The sequence below is a fragment of the Rutilus rutilus genome (genome assembly GCF_951802725.1).
Source record: "Rutilus rutilus genome assembly, chromosome: 9".
NCBI classification, from domain to species: Eukaryota; Metazoa; Chordata; class Actinopteri; order Cypriniformes; family Leuciscidae; genus Rutilus; species Rutilus rutilus.
In genome coordinates, this window is record NC_140223.1 from 319,901 (window position 1) to 342,500 (window position 22,600).

At 41.3% G+C, this 22,600-nt stretch overlaps 3 protein-coding genes across 20 annotated transcripts in view; all 3 read right to left on the reverse strand.

Moving 5' to 3' along the window:
- Positions 1 to 657: 657 nt before the first annotated feature.
- On the reverse strand, positions 658 to 6,609 carry LOC311296771 (uncharacterized protein). Of its 6 annotated transcripts, XM_084418653.1 has the most exons (7): positions 6,526 to 6,609; positions 6,276 to 6,437; positions 5,043 to 5,160; positions 4,778 to 4,960; positions 3,531 to 3,674; positions 3,362 to 3,429; positions 658 to 1,050 (listed from the first exon to the last, which is right to left on the reverse strand). In XM_084418653.1, the coding sequence occupies exons 2-7, from the start codon at positions 6,354 to 6,356 to the stop codon at positions 967 to 969; spliced, it is 678 nt and encodes a 225-aa protein (XP_084274779.1). In that variant the 5' UTR covers positions 6,357 to 6,437; positions 6,526 to 6,609; the 3' UTR covers positions 658 to 966. The 6 variants fall into 6 exon arrangements, with proteins under 6 accessions (XP_084274779.1, XP_084274782.1, XP_084274780.1 ...); XM_084418656.1 differs by lacking the exon at positions 6,526 to 6,609 and having other exon boundaries at positions 6,382 to 6,519; XM_084418654.1 differs by lacking the exon at positions 6,526 to 6,609 and having other exon boundaries at positions 5,043 to 5,157; positions 6,276 to 6,517.
- Positions 6,610 to 6,716: 107 nt separating this feature from the next.
- tmem25 (transmembrane protein 25) lies at positions 6,717 to 16,759 on the reverse strand. Of its 9 annotated transcripts, none has more exons than XM_084418667.1 (9): positions 16,465 to 16,759; positions 15,991 to 16,051; positions 15,570 to 15,917; positions 13,886 to 14,176; positions 13,386 to 13,517; positions 13,257 to 13,290; positions 13,066 to 13,169; positions 7,989 to 8,116; positions 6,717 to 7,558 (listed from the first exon to the last, which is right to left on the reverse strand). In XM_084418667.1, the coding sequence occupies exons 1-8, from the start codon at positions 16,549 to 16,551 to the stop codon at positions 8,016 to 8,018; spliced, it is 1,158 nt and encodes a 385-aa protein (XP_084274793.1). In that variant the 5' UTR covers positions 16,552 to 16,759; the 3' UTR covers positions 6,717 to 7,558; positions 7,989 to 8,015. The 9 variants fall into 9 exon arrangements, with proteins under 9 accessions (XP_084274793.1, XP_084274790.1, XP_084274788.1 ...); XM_084418664.1 differs by having other exon boundaries at positions 8,030 to 8,116; positions 15,570 to 15,920; positions 16,465 to 16,750; XM_084418662.1 differs by having other exon boundaries at positions 15,570 to 15,920; positions 16,465 to 16,587.
- A 1,511-nt stretch (positions 16,760 to 18,270) lies between these two features.
- sik3 (SIK family kinase 3) overlaps positions 18,271 to 22,600 on the reverse strand; it is a 51,410-nt gene continuing 47,080 nt past the window's right edge. For 4 of the 5 annotated variants that reach the window (XM_084418670.1, XM_084418668.1, XM_084418672.1 and 1 more), the window contains one exon: positions 18,271 to 20,379. The gene's annotated coding sequence lies outside the window, so the exon portion shown is untranslated. The remainder of the gene's footprint in view (positions 20,380 to 22,600) is intronic. The other variant, XM_084418669.1, reaches the window with a different exon arrangement.

The following is a 22,600-nucleotide window of genomic DNA, read 5'->3' on the forward strand; positions in this document are numbered from 1 at the left end:
CGTTTTATAACTTAATGGGAATGTTAGAAAAACAGTGCTAGAATATATTTGTGTTATCTGGGTTTGCGTGTGTGAATGTATAAATGCGTGTGTGTGTGTGTGGTTGATGTGAACGTTGATATTGTTCAGGCAGTTTTCTGCTTTTCTCGTCTCTGAACGGAAACCACAAAGAAAACATACCAGAGCTGGTGACTAATTATAACCAATCAAAGACAGGAACGCTTTATTAAAACTGAGCTCGGAGGACGTCATAAATCTTTCATCATTTATTCCCCATAATGTTGTTCAAACCTGAATTACTTTATTTCTTCCGCTGAACACAAAAGAAGTTATTTCGAAGAACAGCGGGAACCAAACAACACTGACATTGATATTCCTCAAAATATCTTCTTTTGTGTTTAACGAAAGAAAGAAAGTCTCACAGGTTTGAACGATACGAGTAAATGATGACAGAATGATCATATTTGGGTGAACGATTCCTTTAAACGTTCACAATAATGTAGTCATGGTTCCACCTGCATTATATTCATATCTTTACCGTAAACACCTTCATTTAGTCTGCGCTAATCGACAGCGCGTTTATGCAACCTGCACATTCCCTTTAATAAGCTCAACTGAGATCACTCTGTTCTGTGATGAAAGAATCGACAGCACAGCTGACAGTAAAGACAGGTTTTATTTATGAAGACAGGTTAGCAAGCGTTTATTTGAAGCATTTACATTTACAGGAAAACTAAATCAACTACAGAGATTTCAGCGTGAATGAAAGCGGTTTAGAGCAACACAGCTGTTTTTGAAGAAAGATGGATTTGTTCTAATAAACCGATGAAAGACAGGTTTCTTCTAATAACCCCATGAAAGACAGGTTTCTTCTAATAACCCGATGAAAGACAGGTTTCTTCTAATAACCCGCTGAAAGTGGGGTTTGTTCTTATAATCCGCTGAAAGTGGGGTTTGTTCTTGATCTCAGGGTGAGATGGGGTGTTTGGGGTTCTTCTGTTTGCGCCCCGCGTGAAGAGTGCTGTACTCGTCTGCGCGCGTGTTCAGCCGCTGGACGACAGATAAAACATTAATAATCAATCACACATGGATCAAACTTCACAGTAATCATATGCGTGTAATGACCGTCCTCTTGTGAGGAACCCCTGTATAACTTATAAAAGCCGGCTAGAAATCTTCACGTATACAGACCAAATTTATGCTGTGAAAAATCTAAACATTATAAATTTGGTGCAAAATAATTATCTGGAATTTATTAGTTTCTAATATTAATATTTGTCCCATCATTAGAGTATTTTATAAATGTATGGATTTCAATAGAATAAAAATAATAAGTTTCAATAGTCAATTTTATTTAATGCATTAACATCTCATTAACAGATACAGATTTTAATATAGTATTAGTAAATGTTGAGATTAACATTACCTGAGATTAATAAATGATTAAGAAGTATTTGTCATTGTTAGTTCATGTTAAATAATACAACTTATTGTAAAGGCTTACAAAAATAACTTAATTTATCTAGTGTGGTAATGTCAAAATCCGTACATTTGATCTTGTTCATTTTATAGTATCATAATTCATATAATTTTAGACAATACTTCTCTAACTTATTCCATGGCCCCCGAACACTTTAAAACACTGACATACATGATGTAATATAACATTTATACACTGCAAAAAATAATGTTTTGTCTTGTTTCCAGTCCAAATATGTAAAAATTCTTAAACCAAGAAGCATTTACTTAATAAGTAAAATGACATAAGAAATTATATCTTGTTTTCTGATAAAAAATCTAAATCTAAATTGAGTGGGTTTTTGATTAAAACAAGCAAAATTACTCTATCTGCCAATGGGGTATGAAAAATAATCTTAATTCAAATGTAAAACAAGAATTTATTTTAATTCAAATGTAAAAGAAACAAAATCTGAATTCAAATGTAAAACAAGAAAAAAAAATGTAAATGTAAAACAAGAAAAAAAGTAATTCAAATGTAAAACAAGAAACAAAATCTGAATTCAAATGTAAAACAAGAAAAAAAACTGAATTCAAATGTAAAACAAGAAAAAAAACTGAATTTAAATGTAAAACAAGTACAAAAATCTGAATTTAAATGTAAAACAAGAAAAAAAATCTGAATTCAAATGTAAAACAAGAAGAAAAAATCTGAATTCAAATGTAAAACAAGAAAAAAAATCAGAATTTAAATGTAAAACAAGAAAAAAATCTGAATTCAAATGTAAAACAAGAAAAAAATCTTGATTCAAATGTAAAACAAGAAAAAAATTGTATTCAAATGTAAAACAAGAAAAAAATCTGAATTTAAATGTAAAACAAGAAAAAAATCTGAATTCAAATGTAAAACAAGAAAAATTTTTTATTTAAATGTAAAACAAGAAAAAAATCTTAATTCAAATGTAAAACAAGAAAAAAATCTTAATTCAAATGTAAAACAAGTACAAAAACTGAATTTAAATGTAAAACAAGTACAAAAATCTGAATTTAAATGTAAAACAAGAAAAAAAATCTGAATTCAAATGTAAAACAAGAAAAAAAATGAAATCAAATGTAAAACAAGAAAAAAAATCTTAATTCAAATGTAAAACAAGAAAAAAATTGTATTCAAATGTAAAACAAGAAAAAAATTGTATTCAAATGTAAAACAAGTACAAAAACTGAATTTAAATGTAAAACAAGTACAAAAATCTGAATTTAAATGTAAAACAAGAAAAAAATGAATTTAAATGTAAAACAAGAAAAAAATCTGAATTCAAATGTAAAACAAGAAAAAAAACTGAATTTAAATGTAAAACAAGAAAAAAAACTGAATTTAAATGTAAAACAAGAAAAAAATCTGAATTCAAATGTAAAACAAGAAAAAAATGAATTCAAATGTAAAACAAGTAAAAAAATCTTAATTTAAATGTAAAACAAGAAAAAAAATCTTAATTCAAATGTAAAACAAGAAAAAAATTGTATTCAAATGTAAAACAAGAAAAAAAACTGAATTTAAATGTAAAACAAGAAAAAAATCTTAAGTCAAATGTAAAAGAAACAAAAACTTAATTCAAATGTAAAACAAGATTATTAGTTTCTTACCCCACTGGCAGACAATGTTGCTTGTTTGAAGCAAAAACTCACTTAATTTAGATTTTTTTTTTTTTATCAGAAAACAATATATAAGTTCTTATGTCATTTTACTTATCAAGTAAATGCTTCTTGATTTAAGAATTTTTGTATATTTGGACTGGAAACAGGTCAGAAATCCTCCATTAGAAGAGCATATGTTGCAGAGTTGTATTAAATACAGCATTATCAGGTTATTCCTCATGAACTCAGATGTGGATGTTGCTCGTACCTGATAAGTGTCTCCTGATGCGTTGTTACTCACGCGCTCATTAGGGATCAAACTCTTCCGGTCCGAGGCTGGAGAGACACAGGCAGATGATAGGAATATGAATATGAAGAGTGTGTGTGTGTGTGTGTGTGTGTGTGTGTGTGTGTGTGTGTGTGTGTGTGCGCCTCACCTTTGCTGTCCTGGTAGCTGGTCCGGGTGGAGGGTTGACCACAGACGGTGTAAACGGCCCATCCGATCAGAGCCGTGACGAGGAGATCGCCCACCAGAAACATGATCAGCGCCGACCAGTCCCACTGGATCAGATTCTCAGCGCCTGCACACACACACACACACACACACACACACACACAGGATCTTTATACTAAGAAAAACTGTCTCTGATCACTGAAAGGCTCTTCTATAGCATCACTGCGAGAGGGAAAGAAGAAAAACCCTTTTGGAAGCTTCATTTTTGTGTAAAAGAGTCTAAACCTGGACAGTATCAAACATTAACAGTATTATAGTAAGTTCTCTTACGGAGAAAAAACGTTCATGTCATTTTACAGTAAAAAAACGGCTAAATGTCGAGTTTTTGGAAGTGGAAAATAACAGATCATCTTATAATTTACAGTGAAAAACCACAAACTGACATTTCCCAGAATCCCCTGCGTGACAGAGATTGTTTGTCGTTATCGATTAGGGTTTAATGTTGTTTACTTCATTATTCTAGTGTGTGTGTGTGTGTGTGTGGTGTGTGTGTGTGTGTGTCCATGGTGGTGTTGTGTGTCTCTACTGTAAATGAGTATTTCTCTCAGCTTGTGGAAAAGACTCTTGTGATTCATCAGTTATGATCATCAGTTATGATCATCAGTTATGATCAGTGTTATGACCATCAGTTATGATCATCAGTTATGATCAGTGTTATGACCATCAGTTATGATCATCAGTTATGATCATCAGTTATGATCATCAGTTATGATCATCAGTTATGATCAGTGTTATGATCATCAGTTATGATTATTACGGTGTTTGTCAGGAAACGGTCTGGAATATTCATCAGAAAATTAGATTCACCAGATTAGTTTTGTTTTGTAAATTACAGTTTTAAATGGTCAAAGGTTGTTCTGTAAATGTAATTCTGTTTGCATTTTTCACAGTATTTTTACAGGATTGTGTGTGTGTGTGTGTGTGTGTGTGTGTGTGTGTGTGTGTGTGTGTGTGTGTGTGTGTGTGTGTGTGTGTGTGTGTGTTTACAGTGATACTGGTGATTATAAGACAGATTGAGGATAATAGCTCCAGTTCTGCTCTATTTCTGTACATTAAAGCAAATATTAAGAGTTTCTCACACTGTTCACTCAGATAAAAGCACGAGGTCTCCACACACACACACACACACACACACACACACACACAGAGAGAGAGAGAGGATTTACTCACTCAGGATTTTCACTCGAGCGTAAGTACAGTTTTTGGTGATGTCTTCGCCGTATCCGACGCCTTCGTTGTTGTCGTTGTTTGTTTGACAGCACTTGAAGTGTCCCGACGTCAGAGGCTCCGGCTCAAACTCACCTTTTTCACACTTCAGAGTGTTTTTCTCAATAGAGAATGCTAACTTCTCAGCTGCAAAGTGAACGTTAGATTGCATTAATAAACTTCTTTGACTGTGAAAGAGTGAGTATTTCCAGCTGAAGGCGAGTCTTACTGTTCCCCTGTGATGTGACTGATCCCAGAACTGTCATCAGGCAGAACCAGAGCAGGCGTCGGGCCATCCTCAGTGTGTGATGATGATGATGATGATGATGATGATGATGATTCTCCTCCTGTGGATAAAGAGAAGCTCAGAGTTCACCGTCCTCCATCTTGAGCGTGAGAGACGCCATGATCTGAGCGGTACAGACGTGATACAGGCCTCAGATCTGCTCGACTACACCAGTACAGTCGTGTTTCATGAGGAAACACATTCTGGTTCAATAAAACATTTGATCACACCTTACTATTAGCTTCAGGTTATTCATATTTCTTAAAATACCATTTTAAACTTAAAGCATTTATTAATTCTGGTTAAAACATTTCAAGTTGTAAAATTAATGTTTTATGAATAAACAATGAAATGAACCGTATCGTATAATGGATAATGCATTAACTGTTCCGTTTGTTACAGTATTTATTCATCTTTGTTAAAGTTAATTAATAAAACACAACTGGTCATTGTTAGTTCATGTCAGCTCAGATCCATTACATAATAATATATATTAATCTATAATAATAACAATATGTTTTAGTACATTTGCTGAGATTAATAAACGCTGTAGAAGTATTTTTCATAGTTAACTAATGTTTACAAATCAAACCTTAGTGTACAGTGTTACAGCAAAATTGTAATAAAAAGTGGATATATAGGTGTATCTCTAACAAGATATATTATATTAATATCACATTACAGTTACAATCCAACTTTAGTTAAAAAAATCGCATCCCCTCCATATATAAAACAATTTTTTTGGGTAACACTTCTTCTTAAGGTGATCCAGTTACACATAACTACATTCATTTACTTTGGTAATAACAGTAAATTATGCATAATTAGTAACTAACCCTAAACCAGACCGTAACTCTACAGTAAGTAGCCTACATGGTTAATTAATATTACTCAGTGCTTATTTGAGTAAGTACAATCAAACTATGTTACCTTAAAATAAAGGGTTAGACTTTATTAAAGGTGTCATGTTATAGTGCAATTATATATTTAAGTGCTGAGTAATATTAATAAACAATGTACTTACTTTAGAGTTACCGTTTGGTTGCATGTAATTATGCATAATTTACTGTTATTGCTTTAGTAAGTACATGTAACATATGTAACAAGGACAGTGTAAAATAAAGCGTTACCCTGTTTTCTGTTAGATGTAGCTCGAGTGAAGAATGAAGTTTATACCTCAGAAGCTCCGGATCCTCGTGTGACTCCGAAGACTGAGATCAACCGGAAGTCAGAACACGATCCGGGCCTGAACTTCATCCAACGCTCACAACGTCAAACTCACCGTATCATCAACTGAGACACACGCTCAACACCTCACGATATTAGAAGAACCGGTTTCTGTTGAAGTTAAACACACGTGACAGCCGTTAGCCAGTGCTGTGAATGATGCTTCATGTGTGTTTTATAGATGTTTTTGTGCACTTACACACAGTCTGACATCAATAAGAGCAAAACCTGCAGATCGACTTCCGGTGCTGTAAACTGAAGACCACAAACACCTGCGAACATCCTTCAAAACACACACACACACACACACACACACACACACACACACACACACACACACTCTCTCTCTTCATTCCACACACAACATTATTACACTAATCACGTATGATGTGTGATTCTCTATAGACTTTATTGAGGTAGGCCTATTTCTCATAATAATAGTACAGCAACTTTCACAAGCAAGAGAGCGACAATCACACTGACTGGAATAATAATCAACTAGCGCTAGTTAAGCTCAGGTAAAGTTAAACCGGTGGCGCCTCCTGCTGGATCAGACTCAGAATGAGCTTTACAAAGATACACTAAATATGATTTCCATAATCTTTATACTTCTATTCATCTAAGTACATACAAGTATCTCACAATATCTGCATATATTTACTGAACATTCCTTTATATTACACAAATATGATGTAGCATTCCGTATAGCAGCAATGAACTCTGGGTAAATACTGATGAGAGCACATATTTACAGTCCATTAATGTACAGGTACTTCCGAATGAACTACTGATCCCATGAGTCTCTGTCACTGAATCAGTCTTTTTCAAGCGTTTTCTCTGATGGTATGAGAGAACCATCACCAGCACTTTACAATTAACTCATGTTAGTGTGCTGATATCTAGCAAGTCTGGGAGGGAAAGTCCCTGTTTCCATAGCAGCAGTGTTTTCTCTGCTCAGTGCATTATGGGTAGTGTAGTTCTTCACCAGGACAAAGCAGTCTGTCACTCAAACTCTTGAGATGCAGTCAAAGTCTGTCAGTAAATCTGTTTGGATGTTTGTTCAGTTATAAGAATGCTGAAACCGAATCCCGTTCCGCCTGCTGTCAGGGTTCAGGGGGATCAGGCTTCGTGAGGTCAGAGGTCAGAGTGTGCAGATGTTCAGAGCCAGATCTCGTCACTGCTGGTACTGCTCACTTTATAGATGTAGCCCACCATCGGATAGCGAGCGAAACCTGTCAGGACACAATCATTCACATCTATTAGACTCAGTGAGGAACACTTGATCTCTCGTTATTGGTTCTTGATATCAGGGTTCTTTAAAGGGACAGTTCACCCAAAAATGTATAGTTTAATTTAGGCTTTTATTTACATATACACATTGATGTTGAAGCTGAAGAACCAATCAGGTTTGTTCATGTGGGTCAATAAAGCTTCTGTTTATGTTCGCTGACTAATGTTTACATGTGATTAAAAGCTTAAACTAAATCATGTCTCTTCGGAGGGATTGGATTAAAGCGCTTTATTCATTATGTCAGAGTTTTGGGTGAATAGGGACAGAAATCTCTCAGATTTCATTAAAACATCTAAATTTGTGTTCAGAAGATGAATGATAGTCATGGGTTTGGAAAGACATGAGGGAGAGTAAATGATGTCGGGATTTACATTGTTGGGTGAACTGTCCCTTTAAGGTCATGACCTCTGACCTCGGGCAGCGTAGGCCGCAGACAGATCCTCCTCTTCCTCGTCTGCGCGTCTCCTCTCCAGTGTGTTCGGCCTGGAGATCTTCTGCCCTGAAACACGCAGCTTGAGACAGGTGATGTTTTAGAGACTCACATTAGATATGTTTCCATACACCTATTTTAAGTAAGCACATTTTGGGAGATTGCATAAAAATACTCCAAGGATGGGAGCACCGAGATGCGCATAAATTCTATAAAACACTCATGCGCTCAATAGAGGAGGACCTTGTTTTATCTGATTTTATCTTGCTGCTGCTTTTGACATAGTTAACCACCAGATTCTCCTGTCAATCCTTATGATGAAGGGCATCTCAAGTACAGTTATACACTCCAAGGGATAAGGTGCCTAAGACCCAACATCTAGCTACTGGAGTGCCTCAAGGCTCAGTGCTGGGACCGCTTCTCTTCTCCATCTACATGTCATCACTAGGATCTGTCTTTCAGAAACATGGTTTATCCCATCACTGTTATCATCTAGCTACTGGAGTGCCTCAGGGCTCAGTGCTGGGACCGCTTCTCTTCTCCATCTACATGTCATCACTAGGATCTGTCTTTCAGAAACATGGTTTATCCCATCACTGTTATCATCTAGCTACTGGAGTGCCTCAGGGCTCAGTGCTGGGACCGCTTCTCTTCTCCATCTACATGTCATCACTAGGATCTGTCTTTCAGAAACATGGTTTATCCCATCACTGTTATCATCTAGCTACTGGAGTGCCTCAGGGCTCAGTGCTGGGACCGCTTCTCTTCTCCATCTACATGTCATCACTAGGATCTGTCTTTCAGAAACATGGTTTATCCCATCACTGTTATCATCTAGCTACTGGAGTGCCTCAGGGCTCAGTGCTGGGACCGCTTCTCTTCTCCATCTACATGTCATCAGTAGGATCTGTCATTTAGAAACATGTTTTATCCCATCACTGTTATCATCTAGCTACTGGAGTGCCTCAGGGCTCAGTGCTGGGACCTCTTCTCTTCTCCATCTTCATGTCATCACTTGGATCTGTTATTCAGAAACATGGTTTATCCCATCACTGTTATCATCTAGCTACTGGAGTGCCTCAGGGCTCAGTGCTGGGACCGCTTCTCTTCTCCATCTTCATGTCATCACTTGGATCTGTTATTCAGAAACATGGTTTATCCTATCACTGTTATCATCTAGCTACTGGAGTGCCTCAGGGCTCAGTGCTGGGACCGCTTCTCTTCTCCATCTTCATGTCATCACTTGGATCTGTCATTCAGAAACATGGTTTATCCCATCACTGTTATCATCTAGCTACTGGAGTGCCTCAGGGCTCAGTGCTGGGACCGCTTCTCTTCTCCATCTACATGTCATCACTAGGATCTGTCTTTCAGAAACATGGTTTATCCCATCACTGTTATCATCTAGCTACTGGAGTGCCTCAGGGCTCAGTGCTGGGACCGCTTCTCTTCTCCATCTACATGTCATCACTAGGATCTGTCTTTCAGAAACATGGTTTATCCCATCACTGTTATCATCTAGCTACTGGAGTGCCTCAGGGCTCAGTGCTGGGACCGCTTCTCTTCTCCATCTACATGTCATCAGTAGGATCTGTCATTTAGAAACATGTTTTATCCCATCACTGTTATCATCTAGCTACTGGAGTGCCTCAGGGCTCAGTGCTGGGACCGCTTCTCTTCTCCATCTACATGTCAACACTAGGATCTGTCTTTCAGAAACATGGTTTATCCCATCACTGTTATCATCTAGCTACTGGAGTGCCTCAGGGCTCAGTGCTGGGACCGCTTCTCTTCTCCATCTACATGTCATCACTAGGATCTGTCTTTCAGAAACATGGTTTATCCCATCACTGTTATCATCTAGCTACTGGAGTGCCTCAGGGCTCAGTGCTGGGACCGCTTCTCTTCTCCATCTACATGTCATCACTAGGATCTGTCTTTCAGAAACATGGTTTATCCCATCACTGTTATCATCTAGCTACTGGAGTGCCTCAGGGCTCAGTGCTGGGACCGCTTCTCTTCTCCATCTACATGTCATCACTAGGATCTGTCTTTCAGAAACATGGTTTATCCCATCACTGTTATCATCTAGCTACTGGAGTGCCTCAGGGCTCAGTGCTGGGACCGCTTCTCTTCTCCATCTACATGTCATCACTAGGATCTGTCTTTCAGAAACATGGTTTATCCCATCACTGTTATCATCTAGCTACTGGAGTGCCTCAGGGCTCAGTGCTGGGACCGCTTCTCTTCTCCATCTACATGTCATCACTAGATCTGTCATTCAGAAACATGGTTTCCCCCATCACTGTTATCATCTAGCTACTGGAGTGCCTCAGGGCTCAGTGCTGGGACCTCTTCTCTTCTCCATCTTCATGTCATCACTTGGATCTGTTATTCAGAAACATGGTTTATCCCATCACTGTTATCATCTAGCTACTGGAGTGCCTCAGGGCTCAGTGCTGGGACCTCTTCTCTTCTCCATCTTCATGTCATCACTTGGATCTGTCATTCAGAAACATGGTTTATCCCATCACTGTTATCATCTAGCTACTGGAGTGCCTCAGGGCTCAGTGCTGGGACCGCTTCTCTTCTCCATCTACATGTCATCACTAGGATCTGTCTTTCAGAAACATGGTTTATCCCATCACTGTTATCATCTAGCTACTGGAGTGCCTCAGGGCTCAGTGCTGGGACCGCTTCTCTTCTCCATCTACATGTCATCAGTAGGATCTGTCATTTAGAAACATGTTTTATCCCATCACTGTTATCATCTAGCTACTGGAGTGCCTCAGGGCTCAGTGCTGGGACCGCTTCTCTTCTCCATCTACATGTCAACACTAGGATCTGTCTTTCAGAAACATGGTTTATCCCATCACTGTTATCATCTAGCTACTGGAGTGCCTCAGGGCTCAGTGCTGGGACCGCTTCTCTTCTCCATCTACATGTCATCACTAGGATCTGTCTTTCAGAAACATGGTTTATCCCATCACTGTTATCATCTAGCTACTGGAGTGCCTCAGGGCTCAGTGCTGGGACCGCTTCTCTTCTCCATCTACATGTCATCACTAGGATCTGTCTTTCAGAAACATGGTTTATCCCATCACTGTTATCATCTAGCTACTGGAGTGCCTCAGGGCTCAGTGCTGGGACCGCTTCTCTTCTCCATCTACATGTCATCACTAGGATCTGTCTTTCAGAAACATGGTTTATCCCATCACTGTTATCATCTAGCTACTGGAGTGCCTCAGGGCTCAGTGCTGGGACCGCTTCTCTTCTCCATCTACATGTCATCACTAGATCTGTCATTCAGAAACATGGTTTCCCCCATCACTGTTATCATCTAGCTACTGGAGTGCCTCAGGGCTCAGTGCTGGGACCTCTTCTCTTCTCCATCTTCATGTCATCACTTGGATCTGTTATTCAGAAACATGGTTTATCCCATCACTGTTATCATCTAGCTACTGGAGTGCCTCAGGGCTCAGTGCTGGGACCTCTTCTCTTCTCCATCTTCATGTCATCACTTGGATCTGTCATTCAGAAACATGGTTTATCCCATCACTGTTATCATCTAGCTACTGGAGTGCCTCAGGGCTCAGTGCTGGGACCGCTTCTCTTCTCCATCTACATGTCATCACTAGGATCTGTCTTTCAGAAACATGGTTTATCCCATCACTGTTATCATCTAGCTACTGGAGTGCCTCAGGGCTCAGTGCTGGGACCGCTTCTCTTCTCCATCTACATGTCATCACTAGGATCTGTCTTTCAGAAACATGGTTTATCCCATCACTGTTATCATCTAGCTACTGGAGTGCCTTTAGGGCTCAGTGCTGGGACCGCTAGTTTTCCTACAGAACAACCACTGGCTCTGCTCCCTATACCTAAACTCGCTGCTTCAGACTGATGTGTCTCCAGAAGCTTGTGTTCTGCAGGTGAATGGTGTCTTGTGGTGAAAAATCTCTTTCACTGACCTTCACCTGGACTGTTGGTGCATTCAAGTCCTCCTGGTAAGTTCGTACTTATGAGGTGGGAAGTCGTGTTTACGACTGCAGGTGCGTTCAAGTCACTTTCCTTGGAGTAAGATGGCGGTGTACTTTCTCTTAATTACACAAAAATACAGCAAGGTTCTTAAACTCTAGTTCCAGAAAATGAAAAACATAGAAATGTGCATCAGGTGTGCTTTGCTTTTTAAAAATGTTTTTAACAAATTTATGAAGCCACTGCAAACTTTTTCGTTACATATTACATTGTTATATTATAATGCCATCATATTCTGTGCAGGCAATTATCTACTGCGCTGTAAATAGAAAAGCCTGACAATATCACTGCTAAAGATCGGGGCTTAAAGAATATCCCGAGCTTCCCATTCGTATTTACGACATTGTGATGAGGTTCATGTGCATTCAACTCATAAATATGATCTTTCCGAGATGACTTCAACGCACCATGTTCCCTGCTGGAGGAATGACTTGCCGAAGTCTTTAGCCACTTTCACTAAACTGCTGAAGACACACGCATCTCTTTCGAGCAACACTTGACCCATTAATACTAACCCTTGCTATTTTATATCTATTTCTTTTTTAAAAGCACCTCGCTATGTCTACTGTGCTAGAATAACTGGGACTGGTCACAGCACTTACAAATGATGAGAGCAATAGAAGCAACAACAGGGCAGCAATATGCAAGTCACTAAATTATGAAATGTAAATGTATTGTAATATAATTCCCTCCAGAAGCGTCTGACACGATTGCGTTCCCAAACACCAGCATTCGAACAGAAGAGAACAGGACAGTGTTTATTGTGTTTCATCTGACGCTCTGAGACAAACTCATTTATGATAGAGGAGAAAAGAGTCAGATTGGAGAAACTTACATTTTTATTACTGATATTTTCCACCAGTTACCCAAGAAGTGATGATTTTGTTCTCTTGAACACATGGGATGGAAACACTGCTTTATTCACAAATGCTTTATGCCATGTTCCAGTTAGATCGGCAGCTCTGTACAGAAGCGGGACTCACCCTTACAGAGCGTGCGGTCGTCGTTCAGCTGCACGTGTGACGGTAAAGACATGTTCTCTCTGGGCAGATACACGCCGTTCACCTGAACCTTCACCATGTCGTTACTGCAACCAACAAACACCAGAGCAGTCACGAGATCAATCGTTCAGTAATGTTATTATTAGCAGAGAATGCTGGGAGACGCGTCGCACCGTTTGGAGGACAGATGCACAGCGACGGGCTCTTCTGAGAAACAACACAGGAACAAGCATTTATGAACACATGAATACATTTACATTGTATGCTTTCATCTGCAGTGTTCTGGCGTTCAGTCTTTGTACCGATGGCTTTGGTTTTATCCTTCTGTAGGAGGAAGAAGACCATCAAGGTGAAGATGAGGAGGGTGATGATGCCGGCGACGCCACCTGTCACTATCCCGAACATCGGAACTTCCACACGAGACTGCAGGAACTCTGGAGGAACGGGACACCAACTCATACACACACCAGCATTTACATGATTATACACCACCGGTGGGTGAGGTGTTTCTGAAAGAGTCTCTTCTGCTCAAGGCTGCATTTATTTGATCAAAAATACAGTAAAAACAGTGTAATATTATTCTAATGTAAATCATCTGTTTTCTATGTGAATATACAGTAAAGTGTAGTTTATTCCTGTGATCAAAGCTGATGTTCAGCATCATTACTCCAGTCTTCAGTGTCACATGATCCTTCACACATCACTCTAATATGAGGATTTGATGATCGAGAAACATTTATGATTATTATCAGTATTGGAAACAGTTGTGCTGCTTCAGATTTCTGATGACGTGTCGTGTCACCTGTGAGTGTGAGGTTGCTGTGGGCGGAGCCAAGGCTGTTGTTGGCGTTGACCGAGATGTTTCCTGATAGGCTGCTCAGAGTGACCTGCAGGCTGTGATTGGCCAGCCACGGGTGGCTCCGTGAGTCCAGGATGAGGAAGTCGGAGCTGTTGGCCAGCAGCTGACCGGACCGATCCACCCAGGTGATGGTGGCGGGGGGGTTGGACCGAACCAAAGCGAAGAGGATGAGGGAGAGGCCGGGGTCCGCGGTCTCGCTGTAGTGGGCGTCGACACGCAAGATCTCCGGCTGGACTGAGACACGAGGGACCAAACACACACGTGCGAGGTTAGTTCACGCTTTTAAAGCTATGGCCTCTCTATCGCCATCTGTGGTTGAAACATAACGTGATTATTTTATGTCAAATATCTGACCGACAGAACAAAATTTTAATTAATATTATTGGTATTATTATTAATAATACGCAACGCTCGCGACGGAACGCCAAAATGTCACTTCCACTAAAATGGCTGTAACTGTTGAACTCAATGAGATATCCTCACCAAACTTGTTATGCTCATGTACAAGCTCATTTTGTGGTCGCACAAAACACTCTGTGGTGATTCACCACTTGGTGGCGCTATAATACGGAAAAAAAAACATAAAAAGAGTTGTAACTTCGCAACCATTATTCCGATTTGACTTGAAGATAGGCATGCAGTGTCTTTGTCCAAGCTGCCATGATGAGATTCCTGTATCACGGAAAACATGGCTGCCATCGGCCAGTGAAGTCTGCGCACCTCTTAGACCAGGATAATGGAGGCCGATCGGAATGAAACTTGGTGGGTACGTTTGACTCATGGTTCTAGAGGTCTGTGCGATGGCCACCGGGTGGTGCTATTTTGTTTTACACCCTATATATTATGCAACGTATCACACATATTTCTCACAATATTCATATCATATGTTAAATCTCCTCATTCTGAACGACTTTGCCTCAAGAACCAATCAAAAATATTTGAGATAATTTGTAAAATCTACTTTTTCAAACTCCCCATAGGCCTTTTGCTCGAAACTTGACATGCATCATCTAGACACCCTCATTGCAAAAAGTTATCAAAGAATTTTGATCTATTTAATCATATTAGCTGATAATTTTTTTTAATAAATGTCTGGTATGGCCCATTATGAGTAACATGTGCACAAAGTAGAAACTTATCAAAACTCTGTACATATGGAGAACAGGTCATTTTGAAGAAACTGAAACATGAATTTCTGATGCTCACAGTAAAACCTAAACTATAAGCCATTTCAACTGAAAAAATGAAGGCTGTAATATTAGTGTTATCCACAAGAGGGATTCGCAGGATACAAAGTCTCTTCAGTCTAATCCTTTTTCATCATTGACTGAAAAATAAATGGTTAAATAATGTGTGTGTGTGTGTGTGTGTGTAAGCATGCTTAATGTGCCTAACTTTAGTGGTTTACTGGTGGTAAACGCTTTTAAAATGAAAGTAATCCAATCAGTGGCCCTCTGCTGCTCTCTACTGGTTATAATGTTAATTTTTTCATTCTACTCACTAATATAGTTATTTTCACTGGTTTTGCTTTTGCATTTATTTTTAGACATTTTAAAATCACTATTATAAAAATATTTCGTAGATTTTTCCGCAGTGCAGCTTTATCACAGGAGTGTGTCAGACTCACACTGGACGTTGAGCGTGACGGTGGCGTTGTAACTCTCTCCTCCGGCAGGGTTTCGCGCCGCACACACCAGCTCTCGGTCCCAGCGTTTGGGTTTGAGTGTGAACGTGCTGTTGCGCACGGATCCGTATCGAAGCACTCCGGAATCCCCTGGTGATGTCATAACCAGACGCCCCGCCCCCCGGCTGCCCGTCACCTCGCTCTGCCTCTCCCCGTTCAGGTACCAGGTCAGCAGGGGCGGGGCTTGAGGATTCCAGCCCTCTGATTGGCAGTTGAAGTGGTGAGTGAAGTTCTCCTGTACTGTGACTGACGAGGTCTGCTGTCCGTCAATTTTGGGGGCGGGGTCAATTGCTACTGGCAGAGAGCAGAGTAAAGTCAAGAGCAATACTGACATAAAAACATAACTGAAACAAGAACATCTTACCTGTGCTGGCCCAGATCATGGTGTGAAAGAATAAAGAAGAGAGAAGCGTCCTCATAGTCACCTACACACACACACACACACACACACACACACACACACACACACACACACACATAGACACACACACAAACAAGAAAAAAACAGGAGAGTCTCAACCAGATGCACAAAACTACAATAACACATAAACAAACTAGAATTGTCCAGTTGCACACATGAACTGCTGAAGTGTGTGTCGTTCAGACCGATTTGAGTGTGTGATTGAAGTATATCAGTCAAGAAATGAAAGCAATCTATGTTTCCCAGTGTGATGTTAACATGCAGAATCTGCATCTCTCAGCTGCAGGACACACACACACACACACACACACACACACACACACACTCATGCAGCAGCAGCATCACACGCTGATACTGTACAAATGAGGCACATGACAGTTATGACACACACACACACACACACTCAGAGTGTTTTACCTCTGTGCACAGAGACGCTGCTGATTCCGACCGGCTGTGGATCCATTCAGAATGCAAACACACACACACATACACACACACACTCATGCAGGAGCGTCACACACACTGACGCAGCACGCATTCAGGGGAGGAGGGGTTGCTGTGATTCATTACTGATATAAAACACTGAGAGCAGGAGGCAGCAGACGAGTATTCACTGACTGTGTGTGTGTGTGTGTGTGTGTGTGTGTGTGTGTGTGTGTGTGTGTGTTACTGAACCTCCTCCAACCAGACGCAGGATAACCCCGGTCAGATCGGAGCTCGACTCTCAGGTCTGCTCAGCCTCTGCAGTGCAGGATCACATTCAGACACCAGCAGCTGCACACAGAACACATGATGGTGAACTAAACCTCCAGGCAGCGTTTGTTCATCTAGCAGACGCTTTCATCCAAAGGAATTCAACAAGCGATCAAACACGAGAACTGCGAGAAGTGTTAATAGATCAAGCAAGAACAGGGAGGGATTGAGAAACAGTGAAAGAATAGAAGAATGAAGCAGTAAGTGCGCGCAGAAGAGATGAGTTTCCGCCTGTCTGGATAGGTCTGGGAAGATCTTTCCGCCAGTGTGAAACAGTGAACGAGAAGGTTCTGGAAAGTGACTTTATGCCTCTCCAGGGTGGAAGAGGTTTGACTGCACATGTTGGAAGTCCTTCCAGAAGAGCAGTAGTCCAGGGGTGTGTTTCCCGAAAGCATCGTTAGCCAACTACGCCAACTGGTCCGTGATGCTACCGTGGGATCGTCTGTTTGCAATTAAAAGTAGAACAGTGTGTCATCAGCATAGCAACGGTAGGAGAAACCATGCGCCTATATAATGGGTCCCAAAGATGTAGTGTATGGAAAACAGGAGAGGTCCAAGGACTGAGCCCTGGGGTACCCCGGGGACCAGATGATGCGCTTCAGACCTATGAGCTGAGATTCAAACCAGCATAGTGTTGTTCCAGGGATGAGAGAGTGCACAGAAGGATCGGATGTTTCACAGCATCGAAGTTGGCAGATAATCTAGCAGAATGAGAACTGAAGATCTGGGATCAGATTGAACCTAGTTCACTAGGAATAGGAAGAGAGAGACAGGTCTGAAACTTTCTACAAGGTTTCGTCTGGATGAAGCCGGAAGAGGGGTTGGTGTTACGGAGGGAAGTTTAATTACTCAAAGTGATAAAGTTGCGTGAATAGATGTTGCATGATTTGTGTTGAAGATCGAAGGAGGCTTGTAGAAAGTGTAAATCTGCAAAGAAAGCGGATGTTGAAGGTGTAGGTGTAAGTGTACTAACATGGTACTTGTTAATCCCTGATATTGATTCGCTAGCAGATGCTTCTGGCCTGAAACGTGTGCAGGTGTCAGTGCTAACATTTACTTGTTTCTGTAGCACTTTATACACTACAGGTTGTTTCACAGCACCTTCACAGTAATTAAACATGAAAATACCAGTGTTAATGCTGTAAGTCATCAATTATGAAACAAGCTCTACGGAAGACAACAGTGTCATTATGCAGCTAATTCTGATTCACTTCAGCTCAATAAGAGTCAATGTTGCAATGTTCGTCAATTATTAATGACTTCAAACAGCAGCTGGACAAAAGCTCAGTGTTGTGCATTGTGACATGTGTCAGACATCGGTTCATAACACAGCGGGCATGAGTGTAAACGCTCTCTTTCAGGTCCTGTGCCGACATATTGAAGAGCATCACATCTGTGGTAGAGATTAAAACATGGTGAAGGTGTTTCGGTACTGAACACACTCTCAAAGAACACAGCACACACACTTATGTCATATTCATTTCTTTATTTATATATATTTATTATTTCTCTCAGTTTTGTTTGGAATTCTTTTTTAACCATTGCTGTTGCACTTTAGTATTTTTTCCAAAAACATAAAAGCCAAAAAAAGGAGAGAAGAAACTGACAGATCTAGAAAGGAAAATAGGGCGGAGCATAACATGATTGACAGATGGAGGATGAGGAGGATCATGGTTCTCTTCATCACCATCGACACAAACTCGCACACAGACGGGTGATTGTCTGATAAACACACGCCCGTCTCGCCTCAGATGATCATGTGACCGTTATTGGGTTGGTCAGACCGAAGACGAAACGGCAGCAGAAATCGTTCAATCTCAGCAACATTTCTACGGAGAAGCTCGTTTCCGCCACAGGATAAAAAAAAAATAAAAAAAAATAAAAAAGGCTAATTGCGAATTTTTTTGAGTTTCTACCTTACGATTCAAATAAAATAAAAAAAAGTGGAAATTGTTATTCTATATACCTTTATTCTGACTTTTTTGTAGAATTGCAATTACTTTTATCTCGCAATTCTGAGTTTCTCAGTGAGACATTTATACTATTCTGACTTTTTCATAGAATTGTGAGAAAAAAAGTTTAAATTGTGAGTTTATATACATATATTCAGACTTTTATAGAATTGTAATTCTGACTTTTTTGCTCGCAATTCTGTTTCTTGCAAGTACGACTTTATTCTCGTGAGTTTATAGAACTATATTCTGACTTTTTTTGGTAGAATTGCGAGAAAAAAGTTAAAATTGTGAGTTTATATACATATTCTGACTTTTTCCGTAAAATTGCAAAGAAAAAAGTCAGAATTGTGAGAAAAAAAGATACATTGTGAGTTTCTTATACATATTCTGACTTTTTCGTAGAATTGGGAGAAAAAAGTTGAAATTGTACGTTAATATACCTATACTCAACTTTTTTCGTAGAATTGCTAAGAAAAAAGTCAGAATTGTGAGAAACGTGGAATTGCGAGTTTATATACCTATATTCTGACTTTGAGATATAAACTCATAATTGCAAGTAAAAAAGTCATAATTGTTAGATATAAATTCGTATAAATTGCCTTTTGTTTTTATTCCGTGGAGGAGAGAAGCTTCCACACATTTGGGCTCTAAACTCTGAGAAAGACGTGAAATGAAGCGTCTGTCTGTCTGTCTGTCTGTACATTTGGCTAAAAACATCAACATGACATCAGAACAGAAATAGCAAAATAAACAATGTACAAAAGCTTTTCCAACAACATCCACAAAAAAACAAAAAGAATAAAGCTTTGAAAAGGAAATGAAGCTCAAAACATCATCATCATCTGTGAGCAGTACAGGACCTGTGAAACTACCCACAATGCATCTGTCAGACATCAAACAGACAGACAGACAGACAGACAGATGTATGGAATGAAGGAGGTGAACAAGAAACAGGAAGGAAAAGCAAAAAACAAAAACTGAAAGTGCAAAATCACTTTGTGAGGAAACAAACGCTGCTGTTCTCGTTGCAACATAGAACGGTTTTAATAATAATCATTCTTTTTAATAATGTCATAACCATAAAACGTCTTTTACAGAAAACGAGAACAATAATGAATCATAATTCCTACAGAACATTAGCCATAAAAATGCGTTAAAAATAAAAGAACAGAAGTGAGGAAAGAGCGAATGAGAGTCACGGCCCGACCGGAATGATCCGCGACGTCCCACAGGCTTCACGTGAAATACTTTGGGTTTGTGGCGTTTGGTAATGACGTCTTTTCGTGTGTGTGTATGTGTGTGTGTGAGAGTGTGTTTACATAAGACTCTGTGTAAGCCTTGCACATCGGAGCGCGCGGGAGCGCTGCTATGGCGACGGTAAGAGGGCGTGGTCGGGTGGGGGAGGGGCGGATGATTATTGGGCCTCAGCAGATGGGTGGCACTCGCCCCAGCCAATCAGAGAAACTCCCACGTCAAGACGGCCAATGGCGTCGAAGAGGAAGCCAAGTGCTCCGCCCCCTGCGTGCTGGCCACGCCCACGGCACCCCGACGGACAGACGATGAGGATTTGGCATGACAGCACAACACAGCAGACGGATATGAGCTTTATACAGCAAATACACCCCTGAGAAGAGAAACACAGAACAACATTAATATATATAATACATTAAATATAAAATTGTATATAAAAATATATATTAACAAAGGGTTAATATATTATATTAAATGTGTAAATTTAGTTTAAGTTTTTTTTCACGAATAGTGACAATATAAACAATAATGCAGCCGGTTTTGCTATATAATATATATTGCTTTATGTGAGTGTACTGTATGTGGATAAAACGTATATTCATTTCATAGTATTTGTAGTCACACAAACACACACACACACACACACACACACACACTCAGACTCACATTCACAGTACCATAAACTACATCCTATACACTTCCTATAACACCCAATGTATTTGTTACATCATAAGAATGGCATCTATGCTAATGTTAGTCTTTCTGTTTATCCCGAGGTTTACTGTTGTCAGCCGGATCCGGGCCGTATCCAGATCAGATGGAGGACCTGCGCCTAGACACGACCACAACGCATGATGTAGTCAGCCGGATCCGGGCCCTATCCAGATCAGATGGAGGACCTGCGCCTAGACACGACCACAACGCATGATGTAGTCAGCCGGATCCGGGCCGTATCCAGATCAGATGGTGGACCTGCGCCTAGACACGACCACAACGCATGATGTAGTCAGCCGGATCCGGGCCGTATCCAGATCAGATGGAGGACCTGCGCCTAGACACGACCACAGCGCATGATGTAGTCAGCCGGATCCGGGCCGTATCCAGATCAGATGGTGGACCTGCGCCTAGACACGACCACAGCGCATGATGTAGTCAGCCGGATCCGGGCCGTATCCAGATCAGATGGAGGACCTACGCCTAGACACGACCACAACGCATGATGTAGTCAGCCGGATCCGGGCCGTATCCAGATCAGATGGAGGACCTGCGCCTAGACACGACCACAACGCATGATGTAGTCAGCCGGATCCGGACCGTATCCAGATCAGATGGTGGACCTGCGCCTAGACACGACCACAACGCATGATGTAGTCAGCCGGATCCGGGCCGTATCCAGATCAGATGGTGGACCTGCGCCTAGACACGACCACAACGCATGATGTAGTCAGCCGGATCCGGGCCGTATCCAGATCAGATGGAGGACCTGCGCCTAGACACGACCACAACGCATGATGTAGTCAGCCGGATCCGGGCCGTATCCAGATCAGATGGTGGACCTGCGCCTAGACACGACCACAGCGCATGATGTAGTCAGCCAGATCCGGGCCGTATCCAGATCAGATGGTGGACCTGCGCCTAGACACGACCACAACGCATGATGCAGTCAGCCGAATCCGAGCCGTATCCAGATCAGATGGAGGACCTGCGCCTAGACACGACCACAGCGCATGATGCAGTCAGCCGGATCCGGGCCGTATCCAGATCAGATGGAGGACCTGCGCCTAGACAAGACCACAACGCATGATGTAGTCAGCCGGATCCGGGCCGTATCCAGATCAGATGGAGGACCTGCGCCTATACACGACCACAACGCATGATGTAGTCAGCCGGCTCTGGGCCGTATCCAGATCAGATGGAGGACCTGCGCCTAGACACGACCACAACGCATGATGTAGTCAGCCGGATCTGGGCCGTATCCAGATCAGATGGAGGATCTGCGCCTAGACACGACCACAACGCATGATGCAGTCAGCCGGATCCGGGCCGTATCCAGATCAGATGGTGGACCTGCGCCTAGACACGACCACAACGCATGATGTAGTCAGCCGGATCCGGGCCGTATCCAGATCAGATGGAGGACCTGCGCCTAGACACGACCACAACGCATGATGTAGTCAGCCGGCTCTGGGCCGTATCCAGATCAGATGGAGGACCTGCGCCTAGACACGACCACAACGCATGATGTAGTCAGCCGGATCCGGGCCGTATCCAGATCAGATGGTGGACCTGCGCCTAGACACGACCACAACGCATGATGCAGTCAGCCGGATCCGGGCCGTATCCAGATCAGATGGTGGACCTGCGCCTAGACACGACCACAACGCATGATGTAGTCAGCCGGATCCGGGCCGTATCCAGATCAGATGGTGGACCTGCGCCTAGACACGACCACAACACATGATGTAGTCAGCCGGATCCGGGCCGTATCCAGATCAGATGGAGGACCTGCGCCTAGACACGACCACAACGCATGATGTAGTCAGCCGGATCCGGGCCGTATCCAGATCAGATGGAGGACCTGCGCCTAGACACGA